Consider the following 24,674-nt stretch of genomic DNA (forward strand, 5'->3'; position numbering starts at 1 on the left):
AAAATATGTCAATCGTTATTTGAATAGGTTGGTAACCCCTATAAAAGTGATAATGCCCGAGAAGCCGGTTGCCGGCTCTCGACTCAGGCCAAACAACACCCGTGTCAATATATCCTCCAAACACCGGATTCTCGGGCATTTTCACTTAAATATCTCAAACACCCGTTTCCATGGGGATGATTACATACAGTAATGTTACTCATATCTCTCTCTCCCAGGAGGAGGTGAGATTCAGTCACTGAGCTATTGTAATTTATTCTCCATTGTTGAGAGGCATTAATCGGGCCACTGTGTAAAACACAAACCCCTTTCGTGGTGCAACGATAATCACACCAAGCCTTCACTTCAGAAGATAACGGTATTGTTTTAATGACATTACTATAAAATCCATAAAAATCCAAATCCAACTTTATTTTTACAACTCCAAGCACTCCCAGAAGAACCAGAAGAAAGAACCCAAGACAATTCTGTTCAGTCCACCGATGTCAACAGTCTTGGATAGCACCACCTATCTAACCCCCGATGTCAACAGTCTTGGATAGCACCACCTATCTAACCCCCGATGTCAACAGTCTTGGATAGCACCACCTATCTAACCACCGATGACAACAGTCTTGGATAGCACCACCTATCTAACCCCCGATGTCAACAGTCTTGGATAGCACCACCTATCTAACCACCGATGACAACAGTCTTGGATAGCACCACCTATCTAACCCCCGATGTCAACAGTCTTGGATAGCACCACCTATCGAACCCCCGATGTCAACAGTCTTGGATAGCACCACCTATCTAACCACCGATGACAACAGTCTTGGATAGCACCACCTATCTAACCCCCGATGTCAACAGTCTTGGATAGCACCACCTATCTAACCACCGATGACAACAGTCTTGGATAGCACCACCTATCTAACCACCGATGACAACAGTCTTGGATAGCACCACCTATCTAACCACCGATGTCAACAGTCTTGGATAGCACCACCTATCTAACCACCGATGACAACAGTCTTGGATAGCACCACCTATCTAACCACCGATGACAACAGTCTTGGATAGCACCACCTATCTAACCACCGATGACAACAGTCTTGGATAGCACCACCTATCTAACCCCCGATGTCAACAGTCTTGGATAGCACCACCTATCTAACCACCGATGACAACAGTCTTGGATAGCACCACCTATCTAACCCCCGATGTCAACAGTCTTGGATAGCACCACCTATCTAACCACCGATGACAACAGTATTGGATAGCACCACCTATCTAACCACCGATGACAACAGTCTTGGATAGCACCACCTATCTAACCACCGAGGTCAACAGTCTTGGATAGCACCACCTATCTAACCACCGATGACAACAGTCTTGGATAGCACCACCTATCTAACCACCGATGACAACAGTCTTGGATAGCACCACCTATCTAACCACCGATGACAACAGTCTTGGATAGCACCACCTATCTAACCACCGATGTCAACAGTCTTGGATAGCACCACCTATCTAACCACCGATGTCAACAGTCTTGGATAGCACCACCTATCTAACCACCGATGACAACAGTCTTGGATAGCACCACCTATCTAACCACCGATGACAACAGTCTTGGATAGCACCACCTATCTAACCACCGATGACAACAGTCTTGGATAGCACCACCTATCTAACCACCGATGACAACAGTCTTGGATAGCACCACCTATCTAACCACCGATGACAACAGTCTTGGATAGCACCACCTATCTAACCACCGATGTCAACAGTCTTGGATAGCACCACCTATCTAACCACCGATGTCAACAGCCTTGGATAGCACCACCTATCTAACCCCCGATGTCAACAGTCTTGGAGAGCACCACCTATCTAACCACCGATGACAACAGTCTTGGATAGCACCACCTATCTAACCACCGATGACAACAGTCTTGGATAGCACCACCTATCTAACCACCGATGACAACAGTCTTGGATAGCACCACCTATCTAACCACCGATGACAACAGTCTTGGATAGCACCACCTATCTAACCACCGATGTCAACAGTCTTGGATAGCACCACCTATCTAACCACCGATGTCAACAGTCTTGGATAGCACCACCTATCTAACCCCCGATGTCAACAGCCTTGGATAGCACCACCTATCTAACCCCCGATGTCAACAGTCTTGGATAGCACCACCTATCTAACCACCGATGTCAACAGCCTTGGATAGCACCACCTATCTAACCACCGATGACAACAGTCTTGGATAGCACCACCTATCTAACCACCGATGTCAACAGTCTTGGATAGCACCACCTATCTAACCACTAGATTTCAGACCCCATATAGTATTAGCATCACTTATAGCCACTCAACATCAGGGATGAGCACTTCACAGCTCAAGAAACTCCCTTTCTCTCTCTCTCTTTCACACACACACACACACACACAGTCCTCCCCAGATGAGGCATGGTATTGGAAATAGCCCGGTTTAATCCGGCCTAATGGGCTTCAAGAAAATCTGTGGATTTATAGACCATTAGGGAACGTTGAGCGGAGGGAGACAATTCCCATCTCGTGGCCATGTTCATTAAAGAGATTCTTCTGTACTTTTTTTTTGTACTTCTTCATAGCCAGTCGTTCTGAAAAGTAGCACTCGCAAGGCGAATGTGGTCCCAAAACAAATTGCGTACTACATTGCGCCACGTCATTGTCTCTGTCTCTCTCTGCTGTGTCCACTGAGTTGTTGGGCCCGCCCTGCAACCACATTGGAAAACAGTGGGTAGGCTTCTTGCTAGCTGTCACTCAAATGCGAGGGGCTGAAGCTCATTGGCTAGAACTGCTAGGAGACGTGGGGGGGCCAAATGGCGCAGGCATCTTCAAGAAAACCGCTTTCAAACTAGGGATTTCATGGCTAATAAGACAGTGATTATGCTGATGGAATACATCTATGAACTACACGTTAACACATTCAGCCTGTTTAAAAAATATATATATGTTGTTATTCACCAAAGTACCGGAGAATGTTTTTTATTTTACTAGGCAAGTCAGTTAAGAACAAATTCTTATTTTCAATGACAGCCTAGGAACAGTGGGTTAACTGCCTGTTCAGGGGCAGAAAGACAGATTTGTACCTTGTCCGCTTGGGGATTTGAACTTGCAACCTTTCGGTTACTAGTCCAACGCTCTAACCACTGGGCTACCCTGCCGCCCCGCCTGTCTTTAAGGTGTTGAACTAAAGTCAGGAGTTAGAGAGGTAATTAGTGGTCTAGTGGGTCGACAATACAGTCTCTCTCTCTCTCTCTCTCTCAACAGAGGTGCTGAATGTGGATATCTCAACAGAGCTATGGTCATGTGTGGATATCGAATTGGCCAGCAGTGCATATTCTCTTCCATATTAATTTCCCCCTTCTCTCTTTCTCTCTCAATTTCAATTAAAATTTTAATTTAAAGGCTTTATTGGCATGAGAAAATCATGTTTACATTGCCAAAGCAAGTCTCTCTCTCTCTTAATCTCAACGTAAGGGGGCTTTATTGGCATGGGAAACACATGTTTACATTGCCAAAGCAAGTCTCTCTCTCTCTTAATCTCAACGTAAGGGGGCTTTATTGGCATGGGAAACATATGTTTACATTGCCAAAGCAAGTCTCTCTCTCTCTTAATCTCAACGTAAGGGGGCTTTATTGGCATGGGAAACATCTGTTTACATTGCCAAAGCAAGTCTCTCTCTCTCTCTTAATCTCAACGTAAGGGGGCTTTATTGGCATGGGAAACACATGTTTACATTGCCAAAGCAAGTCTCTCTCTCTCTTAATCTCAACGTAAGGGGGCTTTATTGGCATGGGAAACATATGTTTACATTGCCAAAGCAAGTCTCTCTCTCTCTTAATCTCAACGTAAGGGGGCTTTATTGGCATGGGAAACACATGTTTACATTGCCAAAGCAAGTCTCTCTCTCTCTTAATCTCAACGTAAGGGGGCTTTATTGGCATGGGAAACACATGTTTACATTGCCAAAGCAAGTCTCTCTCTCTCTTAATCTCAACGTAAGGGGGCTTTATTGGCATGGGAAACACATGTTTACATTGCCAAAGCAAGTCTCTCTCTCTCTTAATCTCAACGTAAGGGGGCTTTATTGGCATGGGAAACACATGTTTACATTGCCAAAGCAAGTCTCTCTCTCTCTTAATCTCAACGTAAGGGGGCTTTATTGGCATGGGAAACACATGTTTACATTGCCAAAGCAAGTCTCTCTCTCTCTTAATCTCAACGTAAGGGGGCTTTATTGGCATGGGAAACACATGTTTACATTGCCAAAGCAAGTCTCTCTCTCTCTTAATCTCAACGTAAGGGGGCTTTATTGGCATGGGAAACACATGTTTACATTGCCAAAGCAAGTCTCTCTCTCTCTTAATCTCAACGTAAGGGGGCTTTATTGGCATGGGAAACACATGTTTACATTGCCAAAGCAAGTCTCTCTCTCTCTTAATCTCAACGTAAGGGGGCTTTATTGGCATGGGAAACACATGTTTACATTGCCAAACCAAGTCTCTCTCTCTCTTAATCTCAACGTAAGGGGGCTTTATTGGCATGGGAAACACATGTTTACATTGCCAAAGCAAGTCTCTCTCTCTCTTAATCTCAACGTAAGGGGGCTTTATTGGCATGGGAAACACATGTTTACATTGCCAAAGCAAGTCTCTCTCTCTCTTAATCTCAACGTAAGGGGGCTTTATTGGCATGGGAAACACATGTTTACATTGCCAAAGCAAGTCTCTCTCTCTCTTAATCTCAACGTAAGGGGGCTTTATTGGCATGGGAAACACATGTTTACATTGCCAAAGCAAGTCTCTCTCTCTCTTAATCTCAACGTAAGGGGGCTTTATTGGCATGGGAAACACATGTTTACATTGCCAAAGCAAGTCTCTCTCTCTCTTAATCTCAACGTAAGGGGGCTTTATTGGCATGGGAAACACATGTTTACATTGCCAAACCAAGTCTCTCTCTCTCTTAATCTCAACGTAAGGGGGCTTTATTGGCATGGGAAACACATGTTTACATTGCCAAAGCAAGTCTCTCTCTCTCTTAATCTCAACGTAAGGGGGCTTTATTGGCATGGGAAACACATGTTTACATTGCCAAACCAAGTCTCTCTCTCTCTTAATCTCAACGTAAGGGGGCTTTATTGGCATGGGAAACACATGTTTACATTGCCAAAGCAAGTCTCTCTCTCTCTTAATCTCAACGTAAGGGGGCTTTATTGGCATGGGAAACACATGTTTACATTGCCAAAGCAAGTCTCTCTCTCTCTTAATCTCAACGTAAGGGGGCTTTATTGGCATGGGAAACACATGTTTACATTGCCAAAGCAAGTCTCTCTCTCTCTTAATCTCAACGTAAGGGGGCTTTATTGGCATGGGAAACATCTGTTTACATTGCCAAAGCAAGTCTCTCTCTCTCTTAATCTCAACGTAAGGGGGCTTTATTGGCATGGGAAACACATGTTTACATTGCCAAAGCAAGTCTCTCTCTCTCTTAATCTCAACGTAAGGGGGCTTTATTGGCATGGGAAACACATGTTTACATTGCCAAAGCAAGTCTCTCTCTCTCTTAATCTCAACGTAAGGGGGCTTTATTGGCATGGGAAACACATGTTTACATTGCCAAAGCAAGTCTCTCTCTCTCTTAATCTCAACGTAAGGGGGCTTTATTGGCATGGGAAACACATGTTTAAATTGCCAAACCAAGTCTCTCTCTCTCTTAATCTCAACGTAAGGGGGCTTTATTGGCATGGGAAACACATGTTTACATTGCCAAAGCAAGTCTCTCTCTCTCTTAATCTCAACGTAAGGGGGCTTTATTGGCATGGGAAACACATGTTTACATTGCCAAAGCAAGTCTCTCTCTCTCTTAATCTCAACGTAAGGGGGCTTTATTGGCATGGGAAACACATGTTTACATTTCCAAAGCAAGTCTCTCTCTCTCTTAATCTCAACGTAAGGGGGCTTTATTGGCATGGGAAACACATGTTTACATTGCCAAAGCAAGTCTCTCTCTCTCTTAATCTCAACGTAAGGGGGCTTTATTGGCATGGGAAACACATGTTTACATTGCCAAAGCAAGTCTCTCTCTCTCTTAATCTCAACGTAAGGGGGCTTTATTGGCATGGGAAACACATGTTTACATTGCCAAAGCAAGTCTCTCTCTCTCTTAATCTCAACGTAAGGGGGCTTTATTGGCATGGGAAACACATGTTTACATTGCCAAAGCAAGTCTCTCTCTCTCTTAATCTCAACGTAAGGGGGCTTTATTGGCATGGGAAACACATGTTTACATTGCCAAAGCAAGTCTCTCTCTCTCTTAATCTCAACGTAAGGGGGCTTTATTGGCATGGGAAACACATGTTTACATTGCCAAACCAAGTCTCTCTCTCTCTTAATCTCAACGTAAGGGGGCTTTATTGGCATGGGAAACACATGTTTACATTGCCAAAGCAAGTCTCTCTCTCTCTTAATCTCAACGTAAGGGGGCTTTATTGGCATGGGAAACACATGTTTACATTGCCAAACCAAGTCTCTCTCTCTCTTAATCTCAACGTAAGGGGGCTTTATTGGCATGGGAAACACATGTTTACATTGCCAAAGCAAGTCTCTCTCTCTCTTAATCTCAACGTAAGGGGGCTTTATTGGCATGGGAAACACATGTTTACATTGCCAAAGCAAGTCTCTCTCTCTCTTAATCTCAACGTAAGGGGGCTTTATTGGCATGGGAAACACATGTTTACATTGCCAAAGCAAGTCTCTCTCTCTCTTAATCTCAACGTAAGGGGGCTTTATTGGCATGGGAAACACATGTTTACATTGCCAAAGCAAGTCTCTCTCTCTCTTAATCTCAACGTAAGGGGGCTTTATTGGCATGGGAAACACATGTTTACATTGCCAAAGCAAGTCTCTCTCTCTCTTAATCTCAACGTAAGGGGGCTTTATTGGCATGGGAAACACATGTATACATTGCCAAAGCAAGTCTCTCTCTCACTTAATCTCAACGTAAGGGGGCTTTATTGGCATGGGAAACACATGTTTACATTGCCAAACCAAGTCTCTCTCTCTCTTAATCTCAACGTAAGGGGGCTTTATTGGCATGGGAAACACATGTTTACATTGCCAAAGCAAGTCTCTCTCTCTCTTAATCTCAACGTAAGGGGGCTTTATTGGCATGGGAAACACATGTTTACATTGCCAAAGCAAGTCTCTCTCTCTCTTAATCTCAACGTAAGGGGGCTTTATTGGCATGGGAAACACATGTTTACATTGCCAAACCAAGTCTCTCTCTCTCTTAATCTCAACGTAAGGGGGCTTTATTGGCATGGGAAACATATGTTTACATTGCCAAAGCAAGTCTCTCTCTCTCTTAATCTCAACGTAAGGGGGCTTTATTGGTATGGGAAACACATGTTTACATTGCCAAAGCAAGTCTCTCTCTCTCTTAATCTCAACGTAAGGGGGCTTTATTGGCATGGGAAACACATGTTTACATTGCCAAAGCAAGTCTCTCTCTCTCTTAATCTCAACGTAAGGGGGCTTTATTGGCATGGGAAACATATGTTTACATTGCCAAAGCAAGTCTCTCTCTCTCTTAATCTCAACGTAAGGGGGCTTTATTGGCATGGGAAACACATGTTTACATTGCCAAAGCAAGTCTCTCTCTCTCTTAATCTCAACGTAAGGGGGCTTTATTGGCATGGGAAACACATGTTTACATTGCCAAACCAAGTCTCTCTCTCTCTTAATCTCAACGTAAGGGGGCTTTATTGGCATGGGAAACATATGTTTACATTGCCAAAGCAAGTCTCTCTCTCTCTTAATCTCAACGTAAGGGGGCTTTATTGGTATGGGAAACACATGTTTACATTGCCAAAGCAAGTCTCTCTCTCTCTTAATCTCAACGTAAGGGGGCTTTATTGGCATGGGAAACACATGTTTACATTGCCAAAGCAAGTCTCTCTCTCTCTTAATCTCAACGTAAGGGGGCTTTATTGGCATGGGAAACACATGTTTACATTGCCAAAGCAAGTCTCTCTCTCTCTTAATCTCAACGTAAGGGGGCTTTATTGGCATGGGAAACACATGTTTACATTGCCAAAGCAAGTCTCTCTCTCTCTTAATCTCAACGTAAGGGGGCTTTATTGGCATGGGAAACACATGTTTACATTGCCAAAGCAAGTCTCTCTCTCTCTTAATCTCAACGTAAGGGGGCTTTATTGGCATGGGAAACACATGTTTACATTGCCAAAGCAAGTCTCTCTCTCTCTTAATCTCAACGTAAGGGGGCTTTATTGGCATGGGAAACACATGTTTACATTGCCAAACCAAGTCTCTCTCTCTCTTAATCTCAACGTAAGGGGGCTTTATTGGCATGGGAAACACATGTTTACATTGCCAAAGCAAGTCTCTCTCTCTCTTAATCTCAACGTAAGGGGGCTTTATTGGCATGGGAAACACATGTTTACATTGCCAAAGCAAGTCTCTCTCTCTCTTAATCTCAACGTAAGGGGGCTTTATTGGCATGGGAAACACATGTTTACATTGCCAAACCAAGTGAAGGAGATCAAAATTAAAACAAGTAAAATAAACTGAAAAAAATTACACTCACAAAAGTTACAAAAGAATAAAGACATTTCAACTGTCATATTATATTATATATTATACAGTGTTAAAGTAACGATTAAAGTACAAAAGGTCAAATGAACAAACATAAATATGGGTTGTATTTATTTATGTTGTTTCTTCTTCGCTGGTTGCCCTTTTCGTGCTGCTACTGTGACGGCACACTGTGGTATTTCACACAATAGATATTGGAGTTTATTTTGTTTGTAATCTGAGGGAAATATGTGACTCGTTTCAATAAACTTGGAGTCATGCGTCATTACTTCAAAGGCCTTTTGAACGTAAACTTTTTTTATTTTCTTTTAAAAATCAAAATGCGTTTTTTTTGGGGGGGGCAGAAACATCTGGAATATTTGAACATTTATCTGCCTTAATAACAAGTGTGAATATAATAATAATAATAATAATAATATAATAATATAACAATAAAATATTAATATTATTTTTAAATCACGAGCCTAGTTGGTTTAGCCACGGAAAAAGCCAGGAACCTTCCCGCTGGCCATGATTGGCTGAGATAATGGATGGGCTGGACATGCCGGGAGATGATTTCGGATTGGTCTGCCATGTAGTACGCTTCTGTCTATAACATGAGCTGGACAGTATGTCTAGGTAATACGCAACTTTCTGCCGTTTGATTGCAAATATGCAGAGGGAGTCGAAAAGAGAACACGCACAAGGCTGTTGTATAAAACACCTGTCTCCGGATGACATCTTCAAACTAAGGGCAACAACGGCATCCGTGACAGAGAGGGAGACGCATCCATCCATGTATACTTGTAAGACAGGCTCGCTCGCTACATTTTCAGATATTACAAGTTTCTAATTTAGTCAGAAAGTCATTTTCATTTCAAGTTAAAGTATACTTTTTAGCTAGCTAGCTAATGTAAGCTAGCTGGCTTGCTAGCTAACATTACGTGTATGATCTGTGTAGTAATTTTATTCGTATCTCAGAGTCATTTGCATTGCTAGTTATAGACTAGTGTTAGCTAGCTTGCTAAAATTGAAACTAGTTGGTTAGCTACCTGCAGATTCATCCAGGGTAGTAACATTATGAGTTGTTATTATGGTTCATTGTTTAGCTAGCTAACTACATGTACATGTCTTAATTAACAAAAGACTCCACTATGCAAGTAACCATTTCGATAGAATGTTCATGATGTCACTGCGACAACTGTCGATAGGGTGCGTTCATAAATTCGCTCTGGCTATCTACTCCGATTTCTGTTTTCTCATGATTTGGTTGGGTTTTAATTGTGTTGCTGTCCTGGTCCTGGGGCTCTGTTTATAAACACAAACAGACCCCACAGAGCCCCAGGACCAGATTTCTTAGGGGACCTTTATCCGGACTCATCTCTCCATAAAGGGCAAATAAACTCTTGCTCTCTCTTTCTGTCTCTCTCTCTCCCTTTCTCTCTCTTTTTACTTTCTTTCTCTTTCTTTCTCTCGTTCTCTAGTGAGGCTACGAACGATAAATAGATACTCACGCAGGCACTGAGTGGGGTCCTGGTAGGACCCCGGGTCACAGGTGGCCACGCAGTGCCTGTTGTTTAATAGCAAGGACCCCCCACAGGACGAGCACTCAAAGTCATTCTCACAGGTGGCACAGGACGACTGGCAGGCTGCAGAGGGAGAGAGAGAGGAGGGAGGGAGGGAATAGAGAGAAAAAGTTAATTAATCCTCATAAACATACCACATTCTTCGTTCATATACACAATTCCCTATCATGTCATTTACTGTACGTGAGTGTTCCTGAATGTCAATACCTTTCATCTTCAACCCCCTTATCAGCTGATTTCGTGAAAGCACACACCACAACTCTAAACTACGTTTCTCCCAACTTTTCTATCTGCATTTATATTTACATTAGAGTGCATACATTTTCATACGGGTCCCCTTGTGGGAATAAAACCCACAACACTGGTGTTGCCAACACCATGTTCTACCAACTGAGCCACACAGGATCTGCAGTTGACTCTGACAACATAGGACCAGAACACTGAGGACGTCTCCTGTTCTCACACTAAGGTAAGCTGTTAAACCAAGTTGAAAACCCAATTGGAACGTTCCCTTAAAGTTGTCGGAACGTTCTCCGTTACCAGGGATTCCATTCTCATCCATTATCATTCCAGAACATTTTGATCCTCAGGGCCATGATTAGGTACTTTTCAAGTGATGGCTTGATCCCCACACTGTGTCTGTCTTTATCCCTCTCTATTCTAGTGCTCTCTCTCTGCCTCACTCTCTCTCTGCCTCACTCTCTATATGTCTCACGCTCTCTCTGCCTCACGTTCTCTCTGCCTCGCTCTCTCTATGTCTCACTCTCTCTATGTCTCACTCTCTCTCTGCCTCACGTTCTCTCTGCCTCGCTCTCTCTATGTCTCACTCTCTCTCTGCCTGACTCTTTCTACGTCTCACTCTCTCTCTACCTCATGCTCTCTCTGTCTCCCTTTCTCTGTGTCTCATTCTGTCGTACTCTCTGTCTCACTCTCTCTGTGTCTGTCTTTAACCCTCTCTATGTCTCATTCTTTGTGTGTCTCAATCTCTGTGTGTCTCACTCTCTGTGTCTTTCTCTTGATCTCTCTCTCTAACCATCTCTCTACACTTTTCACCTATGCAATAAAATGGACACACCTCTAAAAACCTGATGGCTGAGCATGTCTTCTCTTGACCTCTGTGTTATGGCTACTAACCACTACTAACCACTACTGACCACTACTAACCACTACTATCCACTACTAACCACTACTATCCACTACTAACCACTACTAACCACTACTATCCACTACTAACCACTACTATCCACTACTAACCTCTACTATCCACTACTATCCACTACTAACCACTACTATCCACTACTAACCACTACTATCCACTACTATCCACTACTAACCACTACTATCCACTACTAACCACTACTATCCACTACTATCCACTACTAACCACTACTATCCACTACTAACCACTACTATCCACTTCTAACCACTACTATCCACTACTAACCACTACTATCCACTACTAACCACTACTAAATACTACTAACCACTACTAACCACTACTAAATACTACTACCCACTACTATCCACTACTAACCACTACTAAATACTACTACCCACTACTAACCACTACTAACCACTACTATCCACAACTAGCAACTACTAACCACTGCTAACCACTGCTAACCACTATGCTGATAACTCTAGTAGCTTTATCTCCCACTGATAACTTTAGGCAGGTTTACAGCCTCAGGACATACCAGGACATGATGTTGACAGGATGTTACATACCAGGACATGATGTTGACAGGATGTTACATACCAGGACACGATGCTGATAGGATGACCTATGACCTATGTTATCAGGAGGTCAAGAGGCTTCCGATTCCGGTGGCATGCACTGAACAACGTGGCCTTATCGTGGCTCTCTTTTGCAAAATGAATAGGAATGAACTGACTTGTTTTCTAAAATGATGAATTGTAAACACCATATTAAGGTGTGGAAGATTCATTGTATGACAAGAAAAAAACGAGCAGGTCTATTTCAGATAGCATAGTTTGTCCGTTCACAATTCACCTGTGGGAACATGGCACCTGTCAACACCAGACAAGAGAAAGACCTGGCTGCTACTATCCCAGAGATTGTTCGTGAGGAGATTACCTCTGCCGTTGAATGAATCACTCGCATTTCTCACTCCCAAAGTGGAAACCTTTTCAACTTAAAGTGGGAAGTCTGGAGAAGGCAGGCCAACGGGACAGAGGTACGACTCCATAATCTGGTGACAGCGCAGGCTAAATTAGAAGGGGGGCAATCAATCTCCTTGAATTGTTCGCCTTGAATCGTTATCGGGGAAGGCTCTGACCTTTGCAGAGAAGAGGATCAGTATCTACCCAGACCTGAGAACTGCTAAAACAGAGAGAGATCTACAACGAGGCGAGAGCTACGCAATCTAAATCTGAGATGCTGCCTCATTCTACACCGGCAAATCTCATCCTGACCTTCCAGAACACACACACAACACGCTCCTTCTCCACTGCCAAGGAGGAGGCTCAAGACTTCTGTGAGAATCACATAAAAATAAAAAAAACTAACACACAAGGGGACAAGCCAAAAGATCAAGGCTAACCTCAATACGTCTGGCTCAATAGTCAGGTGTGCCATCCATTCACAATCACGCAGCATAGTCTTTGGCTGTAATGATGCCCTCAGCATAAGATAACAATGAGGACACCGCTTCAAGTGAGTACAAGAAACAATATTCATATTAACGCTGAGTATTGTTCTTTGTTATTATCATAATGCCTATGGTCCAGAACCTGGTTTCCCAAAGGATCCCCTATCCCAACGATGAACTTAAAAACCTAAAGATGCCCTTGGAGGAAACCCGTACCCAGCTAATGAATACAGCGATGACACTACGCCAATTAATGAACAGTGGACAATATAGTGAGACGTTACACAGACTGGATCTACTTCCTGGTGGGGCTACAGAGCATTGAATCACTGGGAAAAAAAGATGGCAATAGAAGAAGGAAGAAATTCAACGAGATTACTTTTTTAGGGGGTGGGGGGGGGGGGGGGGGGGGTTGCTACTGCTAAGGAGACATTGCCAATCTCATATGTGCTACTACACGGTATCTTTTGGTATTTGTCTTCCTGTTGATTGCTGTTCACCTTCGTTTTAGGGCAGGTTATTGAATTTTTCTCCCAGGAAGGACTTGGCCTACAGGCTATGATGAATGTTTGTGAAGATCTAGATTATAGACCCATACCCTGTAAATAGTACCGTGCACATGAATGATTGATAAAAAATGGAGGGCAAATTTATTTTTAAGGTGATATAAACCACATTGCTCATAATACTGCTACAGTGTGTTATTACTCCTACAGCTACAGTATGTTATTACTCCTACAGCTACAGTGTTATTCCTGCTACAGTATGTTATTACTCTTACAGCTTCAGTATGTGATTACTCCTACAGCTACAGTGTTATTCCTGCTACAGTATGTTATTACTCTTACAGCTTCAGTATGTGATTACTCCTACAGCTACAGTGTTATTCCTGCTACAGTATGTTATTACTCCCGCAGTATGTTATTACTGCTACAGTATGTTATTACTGCTACAGTGTTTTATTACTCCCGCAGTATGTTATTACTGCTACAGTATGTTATTACTGCTACAGTGTGTTATTACTCTTACAGCTTCAGTATGTGATTACTCCTACAGCTACAGTGTTATTCCTGCTACAGTATGTTATTACTCCCGCAGTATGTTATTACTGCTACAGTATGTTATTACTGCTACAGTGTTTTATTACTTCTACAGTATGTTATTACTCCTACAGTATGTTATTACTCCTACAGCTACAGTATGTTATTACTCCTACAGCTACAGTATGTTATTACAGCTACAGTATGTTGTTACTCCTCCAGTATGTTATTACCGCCAAAGCTACAGTATGTTATTACTCCTACAGCAACAGTATGTTCTTACTCCTACAGCAACAGTATGCTATTCCTCCTACAGCTACAGTATGTTATTACAGCTAAAGTATGTTATTACAGCTACAGTATGTTATTACTGCTACAGTATGTTATTATAGCTACAGTATGTTATTATTGCTACAGCAACAGTATGTTATTATTGCTACAATATGTTATTACAGCTACAGTATGTTATTACACCTGCAGCTACAGTATGTTATTACAGCTACAGTATGTTATTACTGCTACAGTATGTTATTACAGCTACAGTATGTTATTACACCTGCAGCTACAGTATGTTATTACAGCTACAGTATGTTATTACAGCTACAGTATGTTATTACTGCTACAGTATGTTATTACTGCTACAGTATGTTATTACAGCTACAGTATGTTATTACAGCTACAGTATGTTATTACAGCTACAGTATGTTATTACACCTGCAGCTACAGTATGTTATTACAGCTACAGTATGTTATTACACCTGCAGCTACAGTATGTTATTACTGCTACAGTATGTTATTACTGCTGCTGTATGTTATTAGTCCTACAGTATGTTATTACTCCTACAGTATGTTATTACTCCTACAGTATGTTATTACTCCTTCAGCTACAGTATGTTATTACTGCTACAGTATGTTATTACTACCATAGTATGTTATTACTACCATAGTATGTTATTACTCCTACAGTATGTTATTACTACCATAGTATGTTATTACTCCTACAGTATGATATTACTACCATAGTATGTTATTACTCCTACAGTATGTTATTACTACCATAGTATGTTATTACTCCTACAGTATGTTATTACTCCTACAGCTACATTATGTCATTACTCCTACAGTATGTTATTACTCCTACAGCTACATTATGTCATTACTCCTACAGTATGTTATTACTCCTACAGCTACATTATGTCATTACTCCTACAGTATGTTATTACTCCTACAACTACATTATGTCATTACTCATACAGTATGTTATTACTCCAATATTATGTTATTACTTCTACTTCTACAGTATGTTATTACTCCTACAGTATGTTATTACTCCTACAGCTACAGTATGTTATTGCTCCTGCAGTATGTTATTACTTCTACTTCTACAGTATGTTATTGACTGTTTAAGCAAATTTGTCATTTTTCCTTTCATTAGATTTTTTCTTCATTAGTCACCATAACTCACCAAACTGGAAAGGTCTTAAAATGTTTACTTATTTAATGTTTTACTGAAACAAGATTATCTGGTCTGATGAAACAAAGACGTAACTCTTTGGCCTGAATTCCAAGCATCACATCTGGACTCAACCTGGCTCCACCCCTACGGTGAAGCATGGTGGTGGCAGCATCCTGCTGTGGGGATGTTTATCAGCAGTAGGGACTGGGAGACTAGTCAGGATTGAGGGAAATATGAACGGAGCAAAGTACAGGGCGATCCTTGATGAAAACCTGCTCCAGAGCACTCAGGACCTCAGACTGCAACGAAGGTTCACCTTTCAACAGGACAACAACCCTAAGCTCACAGCCAGGACAACACAGGAGTTTCTTCGGGACAAGTCTCTGAATGTCCTTGAAAGGCCCAGGCAGAGCCCAGACTTGAACTCGATCGAATATCTCTGGAGAGACCTGAAAATAGCTGTGCAGCAACGTTCCCCATCCAACTTGACAGAGCTTTAGAGGATCTGCAGAGAAGAATGGGAGAAACTCCCCAAATACAGGTGTGCCAAGCTTGTAGCGTCATACCCAAGAAGACTCAAGGCTGTAATCACTGCCAAACGTGCTTCAACAAAGCACTGAGTGAAGGGTCTGAATACTTATGTACATTTGATATATATATATATATATATATATATATATATATATTCTGTAAATCCAAACCAAGCCAGACTAAGTCCTTTCTACAATAATGAAGAACTCATCTTCTCTCAACAGAGGAAGCTGCCTCGGTGGGAGACAAAATATCTCTAAATTAAGCCCGAATAAATTAAGCCCAAATCTCTCACAAATTTTGGTCTCAAATAGTTCCACTAATGATTTAACACAGCCGTTTACAAAGGTTAATTTAGGAGAAAAAAGGTAAGGATGTCACTGTGTTGTCACCAAGTGGTTCAGACATGATTCTTCCATGTAAAAGTGTTTTCCAAAATGTTGTCGTCCCGTCTTCAAAACCACATGGACCGAAGCGGGTTTGTTAAAAAACAATTATCCTCGGAAAACCTCCGTCCGCTATTACATATCTTAAATGCTTCATCAGAAACGACAGCTCATTGGGCTGCTTTATCAAAAAAAAAAACATTTGATAGATTAGAATGGTCATATCTCTGGTCTGAAACATATGGGAATTGGCTCCAATTTCATTCATATGATTAAAATCCTATATGCCAATCCATCAGCCATAGTTCTAACAGGCAATGATCTGCTCCGTTCAGCATCACTAGAAGCAGCAGACAAGGCGATCCGATTTCTCCTTTGCTATTTTTATTATCCATGGAACTCCTGGCCCAGGCAATTTGTCAATCGATGGAAATAACACCAATTTCCCTCAAATCTGCTGATCACGTCATCTCATGAATAGAAAGACAAAATGTTACTATATCTAGACAATGCATCTCAATCAATCCCAAACACATTTAAAGACTATAGATAAATTCAGTTTAATCTCAAATCATAAGATTAATCAAAGCAAATCAGCCCTACTTCCTACCAATACCCTGATGGAGGACTCCGTCTCTAGTTATGGAATCACAATTGTTTCCCATTTGAAATATTTGGGAGTAGATAACTAACTTAGATAACTAAAACAACTAACTAACTAACTAAAAAAACTATGCCATTAACTATGCCATTAACTTTAAGAGAATGCTCAAATCAATCAATCGGGAGGCTGGGGGGATGGGAGGTTGGGGGATGGGGCGATGGGAGGTTGGGGAGATGGGATGCAAGGTTGGGGCGATGGGAGGTTGGGGAGATGGGATGTTGGGGAGATGGGATGCAAGGTTGGGGCGATGGGAGGTTGGGGAGATGGGAGGTTGGGAGATGGGATGGGAGATTGGGGGATGGGAGGTTGGGGAGATGGGAGGTTGGGGGTATGGGTTGGGAGGCTGGGGGGAAGGGGGGTTGGGGGATGGGAGGTTGGGGGGATGGGGGGATGGGATGTTGGGGAGATGGGATGGGAGGTTGGGGGATGGGAGACTGGGGGATGGGAGAATGAGGAGATGGGATGGGAGGTTGGAGGGAAAGGATGGGAGATTGGGGGATGGGAGGTTGGGGAGATGGGATGGGAGATTGGGAGATTGGGGGATGGGAGAATGGGGAGATGGGATGGGAGGTTGGGGGATGAACGTTTGGGGAGATAGGTTGGGGATATGGGATGGGAGGTTGGAGGGAAAGGATGGGAGATGGGATGGGTGGTTGGGGGATGGGAGGTTGGGGAGATGGGATGCAAGGATGGGGAGATGGGTGATGGGGAGATGGGATGGGATGGGAGATTGGAGGAATGGTAGGTTGGGGATATGGGTTGGGAGGCTGGGGGTATGGGAGGTTGGGGGATGGGAGGCTGGGGGGATGGGAGGTTGGGGGATGGGAGGTTAGGAGGATGGGAGGTTGGGAGATTGGGAGATGGGAGATTGGGGAGATGGGAGGTTGGGGATATAGGTTGGGAGGCTGGGGGTATGGGAGGTTGGGGGATGGGAGGTTGGGGAGATAGGAGGTTGGGGATATGGGTTGGGAGGCTGGGGGTATGGGAGGTTGGGATTGTGTGTGTGTGTGTGTGTGTGTGTGTGTGTGTGTGTGTGTGTGTGTGTGTGTGTGTGTGTGTGTGTGTCATACAGTACTTTACCTGCACACACTTTTCCATCGGCGTAGTAACCGCTAGGACAGATGGACACACAGCGTCCGTCCAGAAGCAGAGCGGTAGAGTCCTTACACCTCTCACAGTGGTCAGGGGTCCCCAAGCAAGACAGGCAGTCACTCTGGCACTGGACTGTTACACACACACACACACACACACACACACACACACACACACACACACACACACACACACACACACACACACAACAGGTAGAGACAGAGAGACAGAGAGAGATATTGAGATGCTGAGTGTGTTCTAATTTAGGCTATTGAGAGTCTTATTGGCTGCCAGTGGCTGTCTGATTACCTTATTGGCTGCCAGTGGCTGTCTGATTACCTTATTGGCCGCCAGTGGCTGTCTGATTATCCTATTGGCTGCCAGTGTCTGATTACCTTATTGGCCGCCAGTAGCTGTGATTATCTTATTGGCTGCCAGTGGCTGTCTGATTATCTTATTGGCTGCCAGTGTCTGATTACCTATGACCTATTCCTTACTTTGTTGAGAATATTAACAGGCCAGTATTTAACTAGAGCCAGACTCCATTCCACACACAGACACTGAACACTACGTAACAATATACCGGTAGTTAGCATCAGCATTAGCTATAAACTACCTCTAACTTCCTTCATACTGGACACAGAGACATACAATGGTATCCAGGGCCTCATTGCCAACATCCCAAAGTATCCCTTTAAGGGATAGGTTTAGGGTTTTGAAGTTAGGTTTAAGGGTTTTGGGGTTATGGTTAAGGGTTAAGGGTTTTGGGGTTAGGGTTAAGGGTTAAGGGTTTTGGGATTAGGTTTAAGGGTTTTGGGGTTAGGGTTAGGGTTAGGGTTCAGGGTTAGGGGTTTTGGGATTAGGGTTAGGGTTAAGGGTTTTGGGATTAGGGTTAGGGTTAGGGTTAGGGTTAGGGTTAGGGTTCAGGGTTTTGGGATTAGGTTTAAGGGTTTGGGGATTAGGGGTAGGGAAAAATAGGATTTTTAATTGACAAACATTTTTACTCCCCAAAAAGTCAAGAAATGTCACGAAACTAAAGTTGTACATGTGTGTGTGTGTGTGTGTGTGTGTGTGTGTGTGTGTGTGTGTGTGTGTGTGTGTGTGTGTGTGTGTGTGTGTGTGTGTGTGTGTGTGTGTGTGTGTATGTTGTGTCACTCTTACCCTGTTTACACTCAGGGCAGCAGGTTCCCTGGTGGGGTACAGCCAGGGTCCCCAGGGGGCAGGTGGGACAGGACATCAGGTAGCAGGTCACCCTGCCTTCACGACACTCACATTCCCTACAGGGGCCCTCATTCCATCTCTCCTGGTTCTAGAGGGAGATAGGGGAGAAGAAGAGAAGAAGAATAAAGGGGGAAGGGTAGTGAGGGGGAGAGAGGTGAAGAGAAAGGAGAGACAGAGACAGAGAAAAGGAGAGACAGAGAGAAAGACAGAGAAAAGGAGAGACAGAGACAGAGAAAGGGAGACAGAGACTGAGAAAAGGAGAGACAGAGAAAAGGAGAGACAGAGAAAAGGAGAGACAGAGACAGAGAACGAGAGAGACAGAGACAGAGAAAAGGAGAGACAGAGAAAAGGAGAGACAGAGACAGAGAAAAGAAGATACAGAGAAAGAGAGAGACGGAGACAGAGAAAAGGAGAGACAGAGAAAAGGAGAGACAGAGACAGAGAAGAGAAAAGGAGAGACACAGAGACAGGGAGAGACAGGGAGAGACAGAGACAGAGAAAAGCAGAGACAGAGACAGAGACAGAGAAGAGAAAAGGAGAGACACAGAGACAGGGTGTCATGTATTGTCACGTTGTGTCTTGTTTCTGTCCTTTCCCTTCACCCTGTCTCCCTCTGCTGGTCGTTATTAGGTTACCTTTTCTCCCCCTCTTTTCCCCCAGCTGTTCCTTGTCTCCTCCTAACTACCTCGTCACCCCTTTTCCCACCTGTTCCCTTTTTCCCTCTGATTAGTCCTCTATATCTCTCTCTGTTTTTGTTTCTGTCTTTGTCGGATTCTTGTTTGTGTTATTCATGCCTGAACCAGACTATCGGCATGTTTGTTGCAACCTTGTCCTGTCCTGTCGGAATCTGCCGGTCCATCTGAGCCTACGTATGATTTGTTATTAAAGAAGCTCTGTTTACGTTAATTCGCTTTTGGGTCCTCATTCACACACCGTAACAGAAGAATCCGACCAAGAATGGACCCAGCGACTTCGGATCCTCTCCACTCAGCCGTCGAGATCCAGGGAGCGATGCTAGGCAGACACGAGCAGGAATTGTCTGCTGCTCGACATGCCGTTGAGACCCTGGCCACCCAAGTCTCCAACCTCACAGAACAGGTTCACCATCTCCGCCTCGATCCACCGGCCACTTCCAGGGCTTTCGAATCTCCGGAGCCCAGAATCAATAACCCGCCGTGTTACTCTGGGGAGCCCACTGAATGCCGCTCGTTCCTCACCCAGTGTGATATTGTGTTTTCTCTCCAGCCCAACACTTACTCCAGGAGCACTGCTCGTATCGCCTACGTCATATCTCTCCTTACTGGACGGGCTCGTGAGTGGGGCACGGCAATCTGGGAGGCAAGGGCTGAGTGTACTAACCAGTATCAGGACTTTAAGGAGGAGATGATACGGGTTTTTGATCGATCTGTTTTTGGGGAGGAGGCTTCCAGGGCCCTGTCTTCCCTATGTCAAGGTAATCGATCCATAACAGACTACTCTATTGAGTTTCGCACTCTTGCTGCCTCCAGTGGCTGGAACGAGCCGGCTTTGCTCGCTCGTTTTCTGGAGGGTCTCCGCGCAGAGGTAAAGGATGAGATTCTCTCCCGGGAGGTTCCTTCCAGCGTGGATTCCTTGATTGAACTCGCTATTCGCATTGAGCGACGGGTTGATCTTCGTCACCGAGCTCGTGGAAAGGAGCTCGCGTTCTCCGTTGCCCCCCTCTCCGCATCACTACCATCTTCCTCTGCCGGCTCGGGTGCTGAGCCTATGCAGCTGGGAGGTATCCGCATCTCGACTAAAGAGAGGGAACGGAGAATCACCAACCGCCTCTGTCTCTATTGCGGTTCCGCTGGTCATTTTGTCACTTCATGTCCAGTAAAAGCCAGAGCTCATCAGTAAGCGGAGGGCTACTGGTGAGCGCTACTACTCCTGTCTCTCCTTCAAGATCCTGCACTACCTTGTCGGTCCATCTACGCTGGACCGGTTCGTCAGCTTCCTGCAGTGCCTTAATAGACTCTGGGGCGGAGGGCTGTTTTATGGACGAGACCTGGGCTCGGGAACATGACATTCCTCTCAGACAGTTAAGGGAGCCCACGGCCTTGTTCGCCTTGGATGGTAGTCCTCTCTCCAGGATTCAGCGTGAGACGCTACCTTTAACCCTCACTGTCTCTGGTAATCATAGCGAAACCATTTCTTTTTTAATTTTTCGTTCACCTTTTACACCTGTTGTTTTGGGCCATCCCTGGCTAGTTTGTCATAATCCTTCTATTAATTGGTCTAGTAATTCTATCCTCTCCTGGAACGTCTCTTGTCATGTGAAATGTTTAATGTCTGCTATCCCTCCTGTTTCCTCTGTCTCTTCTTCACAGGAGGAGCCTGGTGATTTGACAGGGGTGCCGGAGGAATATCACGATCTGCGCACGGTGTTCAGTCGGTCCAGGGCCACCTCTCTTCCTCCACACCGGTCGTATGATTGTAGTATTGATCTCCTTCCGGGAACCACTCCCCCCCGGGGTAGACTATACTCTCTGTCGGCTCCCGAACGTAAGGCTCTCGAAGATTATTTGTCTGTAGCTCTTGACGCCGGTACCATAGTCCCCTCCTCCTCTCCCGCCGGAGCGGGGGTTTTTTTTGTCAAGAAGAAGGACGGGTCTCTGCGCCCCTGCATAGATTATCGAGGGCTGAATGACATAACAGTGAAGAATCGTTATCCGCTTCCTCTTATGTCTTCAGCCTTCGAGATCCTGCAGGGAGCCAGGTTTTTCACTAAGTTGGACCTTCGTAACGCTTACCATCTCGTGCGCATCAGGGAGGGGGACGAGTGGAAGACGGCGTTTAACACTCCGTTAGGGCACTTTGAATACCGGGTTCTTCCTTTCGGCCTCGCTAACGCTCCAGCTGTCTTTCAGGCATTAGTCAATGATGTCCTGAGAGACATGCTGAACATCTTTGTTTTCGTTTACCTTGACGATATCCGGATTTTTTCACCGTCACTCCAGATTCATGTTCAGCACGTTCGACGTGTCCTCCAGCGCCTTTTAGAGAATTGTCTTTTTGTGAAGGCTGAGAAGTGCACTTTTCATGCCTCCTCCGTCACATTTCTCGGTTCTGTTATTTCCGCTGAAGGCATTAAGATGGATCCCGCTAAGGTCCAGGCTGTCATTGATTGGCCCGTCCCTAAGTCACGCGTCGAGCTGCAGCGCTTTCTCGGCTTCGCGAACTTCTATCGTCGTTTCATCCGTAATTTCGGTCAGGTGGCAGCTCCTCTCACAGCCCTTACTTCTGTCAAGACGTGCTTTAAGTGGTCCGTTTCCGCCCAGGGAGCTTTTGATCTCCTCAAGAATCGTTTTACATCCGCTCCTATCCTTGTTACACCTGACGTCTCTAGACAGTTCGTGGTCGAGGTTGACGCGTCAGAGGTGGGCGTGGGAGCCATTCTTTCTCAGCGCTCCCTCTCTGACGACAAGGTCCACCCTTGCGCGTATTTTTCTCATCGCCTGTCGCCGTCGGAACGTAACTATGATGTGGGAAACCGCGAACTGCTCGCCATCCGCTTAGCCCTAGGCGAATGGCGACAGTGGTTGGAGGGGGCGACCGTTCCTTTTGTCGTTTGGACTGACCATAGGAACCTTGAGTACATCCGTTCTGCCAAACGACTTAATGCGCGTCAGGCGCGCTGGGCGCTGTTTTTCGCTCGTTTCGAGTTCGTGATTTCTTATCGTCCGGGCTCTAAGAACACCAAGCCTGATGCTTTATCTCGTCTCTTCAGTTCTTCAGTAGCCTCCACTGACCCCGAGGGGATTCTCCCTGAGGGGCGTGTTGTCGGGTTGACTGTCTGGGGAATTGAGAGGCAGGTAAAGCAAGCACTCACTCAAACTCCGTCGCCGCGCGCTTGTCCCAGGAACCTTCTTTTCGTTCCCGTTCCTACTCGTCTGGCCGTTCTTCAGTGGGCTCACTCTGCCAAGTTAGCCGGCCACCCTGGCGTTCGGGGTACGCTTGCTTCCATTCGCCAGCGTTTTTGGTGGCCCACCCGGGAGCATGACACGCGTCGCTTCGTGGCTGCTTGTTCGGTCTGCGCGCAGACTAAGTCCGGTAACTCCCCTCCTGCCGGCCGTCTCAGGCCGCTTCCCATTCCCTCTCGACCGTGGTCTCACATCGCCTTAGATTTTGTCACCGGACTGCCTTCGTCAGCGGGGAAGACTGTTATTCTTACGGTTGTCGACAGGTTCTCTAAGGCGGCTCATTTTATTCCCCTTGCTAAGCTTCCTTCTGCTAAAGAGACGGCACAAATCATCATCGAGAATGTTTTCAGAATTCATGGCCTTCCGTCAGACGTCGTTTCGGACAGAGGTCCGCAATTCACGTCTCAATTTTGGAGGGAGTTTTGCCGTTTGATTGGGGCTTCCGTCAGTCTCTCTTCCGGCTTTCACCCCCAGTCTAACGGTCAAGCAGAACGGGCCAATCAGACTATTGGTCGCATCTTACGCAGTCTTTCTTTTCGCAACCCTGCGTCTTGGTCAGAACAGCTCCCCTGGGCAGAATACGCCCACAACTCGCTTCCTTCGTCTGCGACCGGGCTATCTCCTTTTCAGAGTAGCCTCGGGTACTAGCCTCCGCTGTTCTCATCTCAGTTCGCCGAGTCCAGCGTCCCCTCCGCTCAGGCTTTTGTCCAACGTTGCGAGCGCACCTGGAAGAGGGTCAGGTCTGCACTTTGCCGTTATAGGGCGCAGACTGTGAGGGCTGCTAATAAGCGTAGAACTAAGAGTCCTAGATATTGTCGCGGTCAGAGAGTTTGGCTCTCCACTCAGAACCTTCCCCTTAAGACCGCTTCTCGCAAGTTGACCCCGCGGTTCATTGGTCCGTTCCGTATTTCCCAGATCATTAATCCTGTCGCAGTTCGACTTCTTCTTCCGCGATATCTTCGTCGCGTCCACCCGGTCTTCCATGTCTCCTGTGTCAAGCCCGTTCTTCGCGCCCCCGCTCGTCTTCCCCCCCCCCCCCATCCTTGTCGAGGGCGCACCCATCTACAGGGTCCGTAGGATTTTGGACATGCGTCCTCGGGGCCGTGGTCATCAGTACCTAGTAGATTGGGAGGGGTACGGTCCTGAGGAGAGGAGTTGGGTTCCCTCTCGGGACGTGCTGGACCGTGCGCTGATCGATGATTTCCTCCGTTGCCGCCAGGTTTCCTCCTCGAGTGCGCCAGGAGGCGCTCGGTGAGTGGGGGGGTACTGTCATGTATTGTCATGTTGTGTCTTGTTTCTGTCCTTTCCCTTCACCCTGTCTCCCTCTGCTGGTCGTTATTAGGTTACCTTTTCTCCCCCTCTTTTCCCCCAGCTGTTCCTTGTCTCCTCCTAACTACCTCGTCACCCCTTTTCCCACCTGTTCCCTTTTTCCCTCTGATTAGTCCTCTATATCTCTCTCTGTTTTTGTTTCTGTCTTTGTCGGATTCTTGTTTGTGTTATTCATGCCTGAACC

General features: G+C 45.1%; 1 protein-coding gene across 1 annotated transcript in view; it reads right to left on the reverse strand.

Annotated features, from left to right (window-relative positions):
• Window positions 1-24,674, reverse strand: part of LOC110525177 (extracellular matrix organizing protein FRAS1) — a 202,919-nt gene that overhangs the window by 156,880 nt on the left and 21,365 nt on the right. Inside the window, exons 10-12 of the mRNA XM_090239234.1 lie at window positions 19,161-19,308; window positions 17,988-18,131; window positions 10,147-10,281 (exon numbers count right to left, since the gene is read on the reverse strand). Coding sequence (XP_090095360.1) covers window positions 10,147-10,281; window positions 17,988-18,131; window positions 19,161-19,308 — 427 coding nt within the window. The remainder of the gene's footprint in view (window positions 1-10,146; window positions 10,282-17,987; window positions 18,132-19,160; window positions 19,309-24,674) is intronic.

This window comes from Oncorhynchus mykiss, chromosome 6 (genome assembly GCF_057628025.1).
Source record: "Oncorhynchus mykiss isolate SJ-2025 chromosome 6, ASM5762802v1, whole genome shotgun sequence".
In the NCBI taxonomy this organism is placed as follows: Eukaryota; Metazoa; Chordata; class Actinopteri; order Salmoniformes; family Salmonidae; genus Oncorhynchus; species Oncorhynchus mykiss.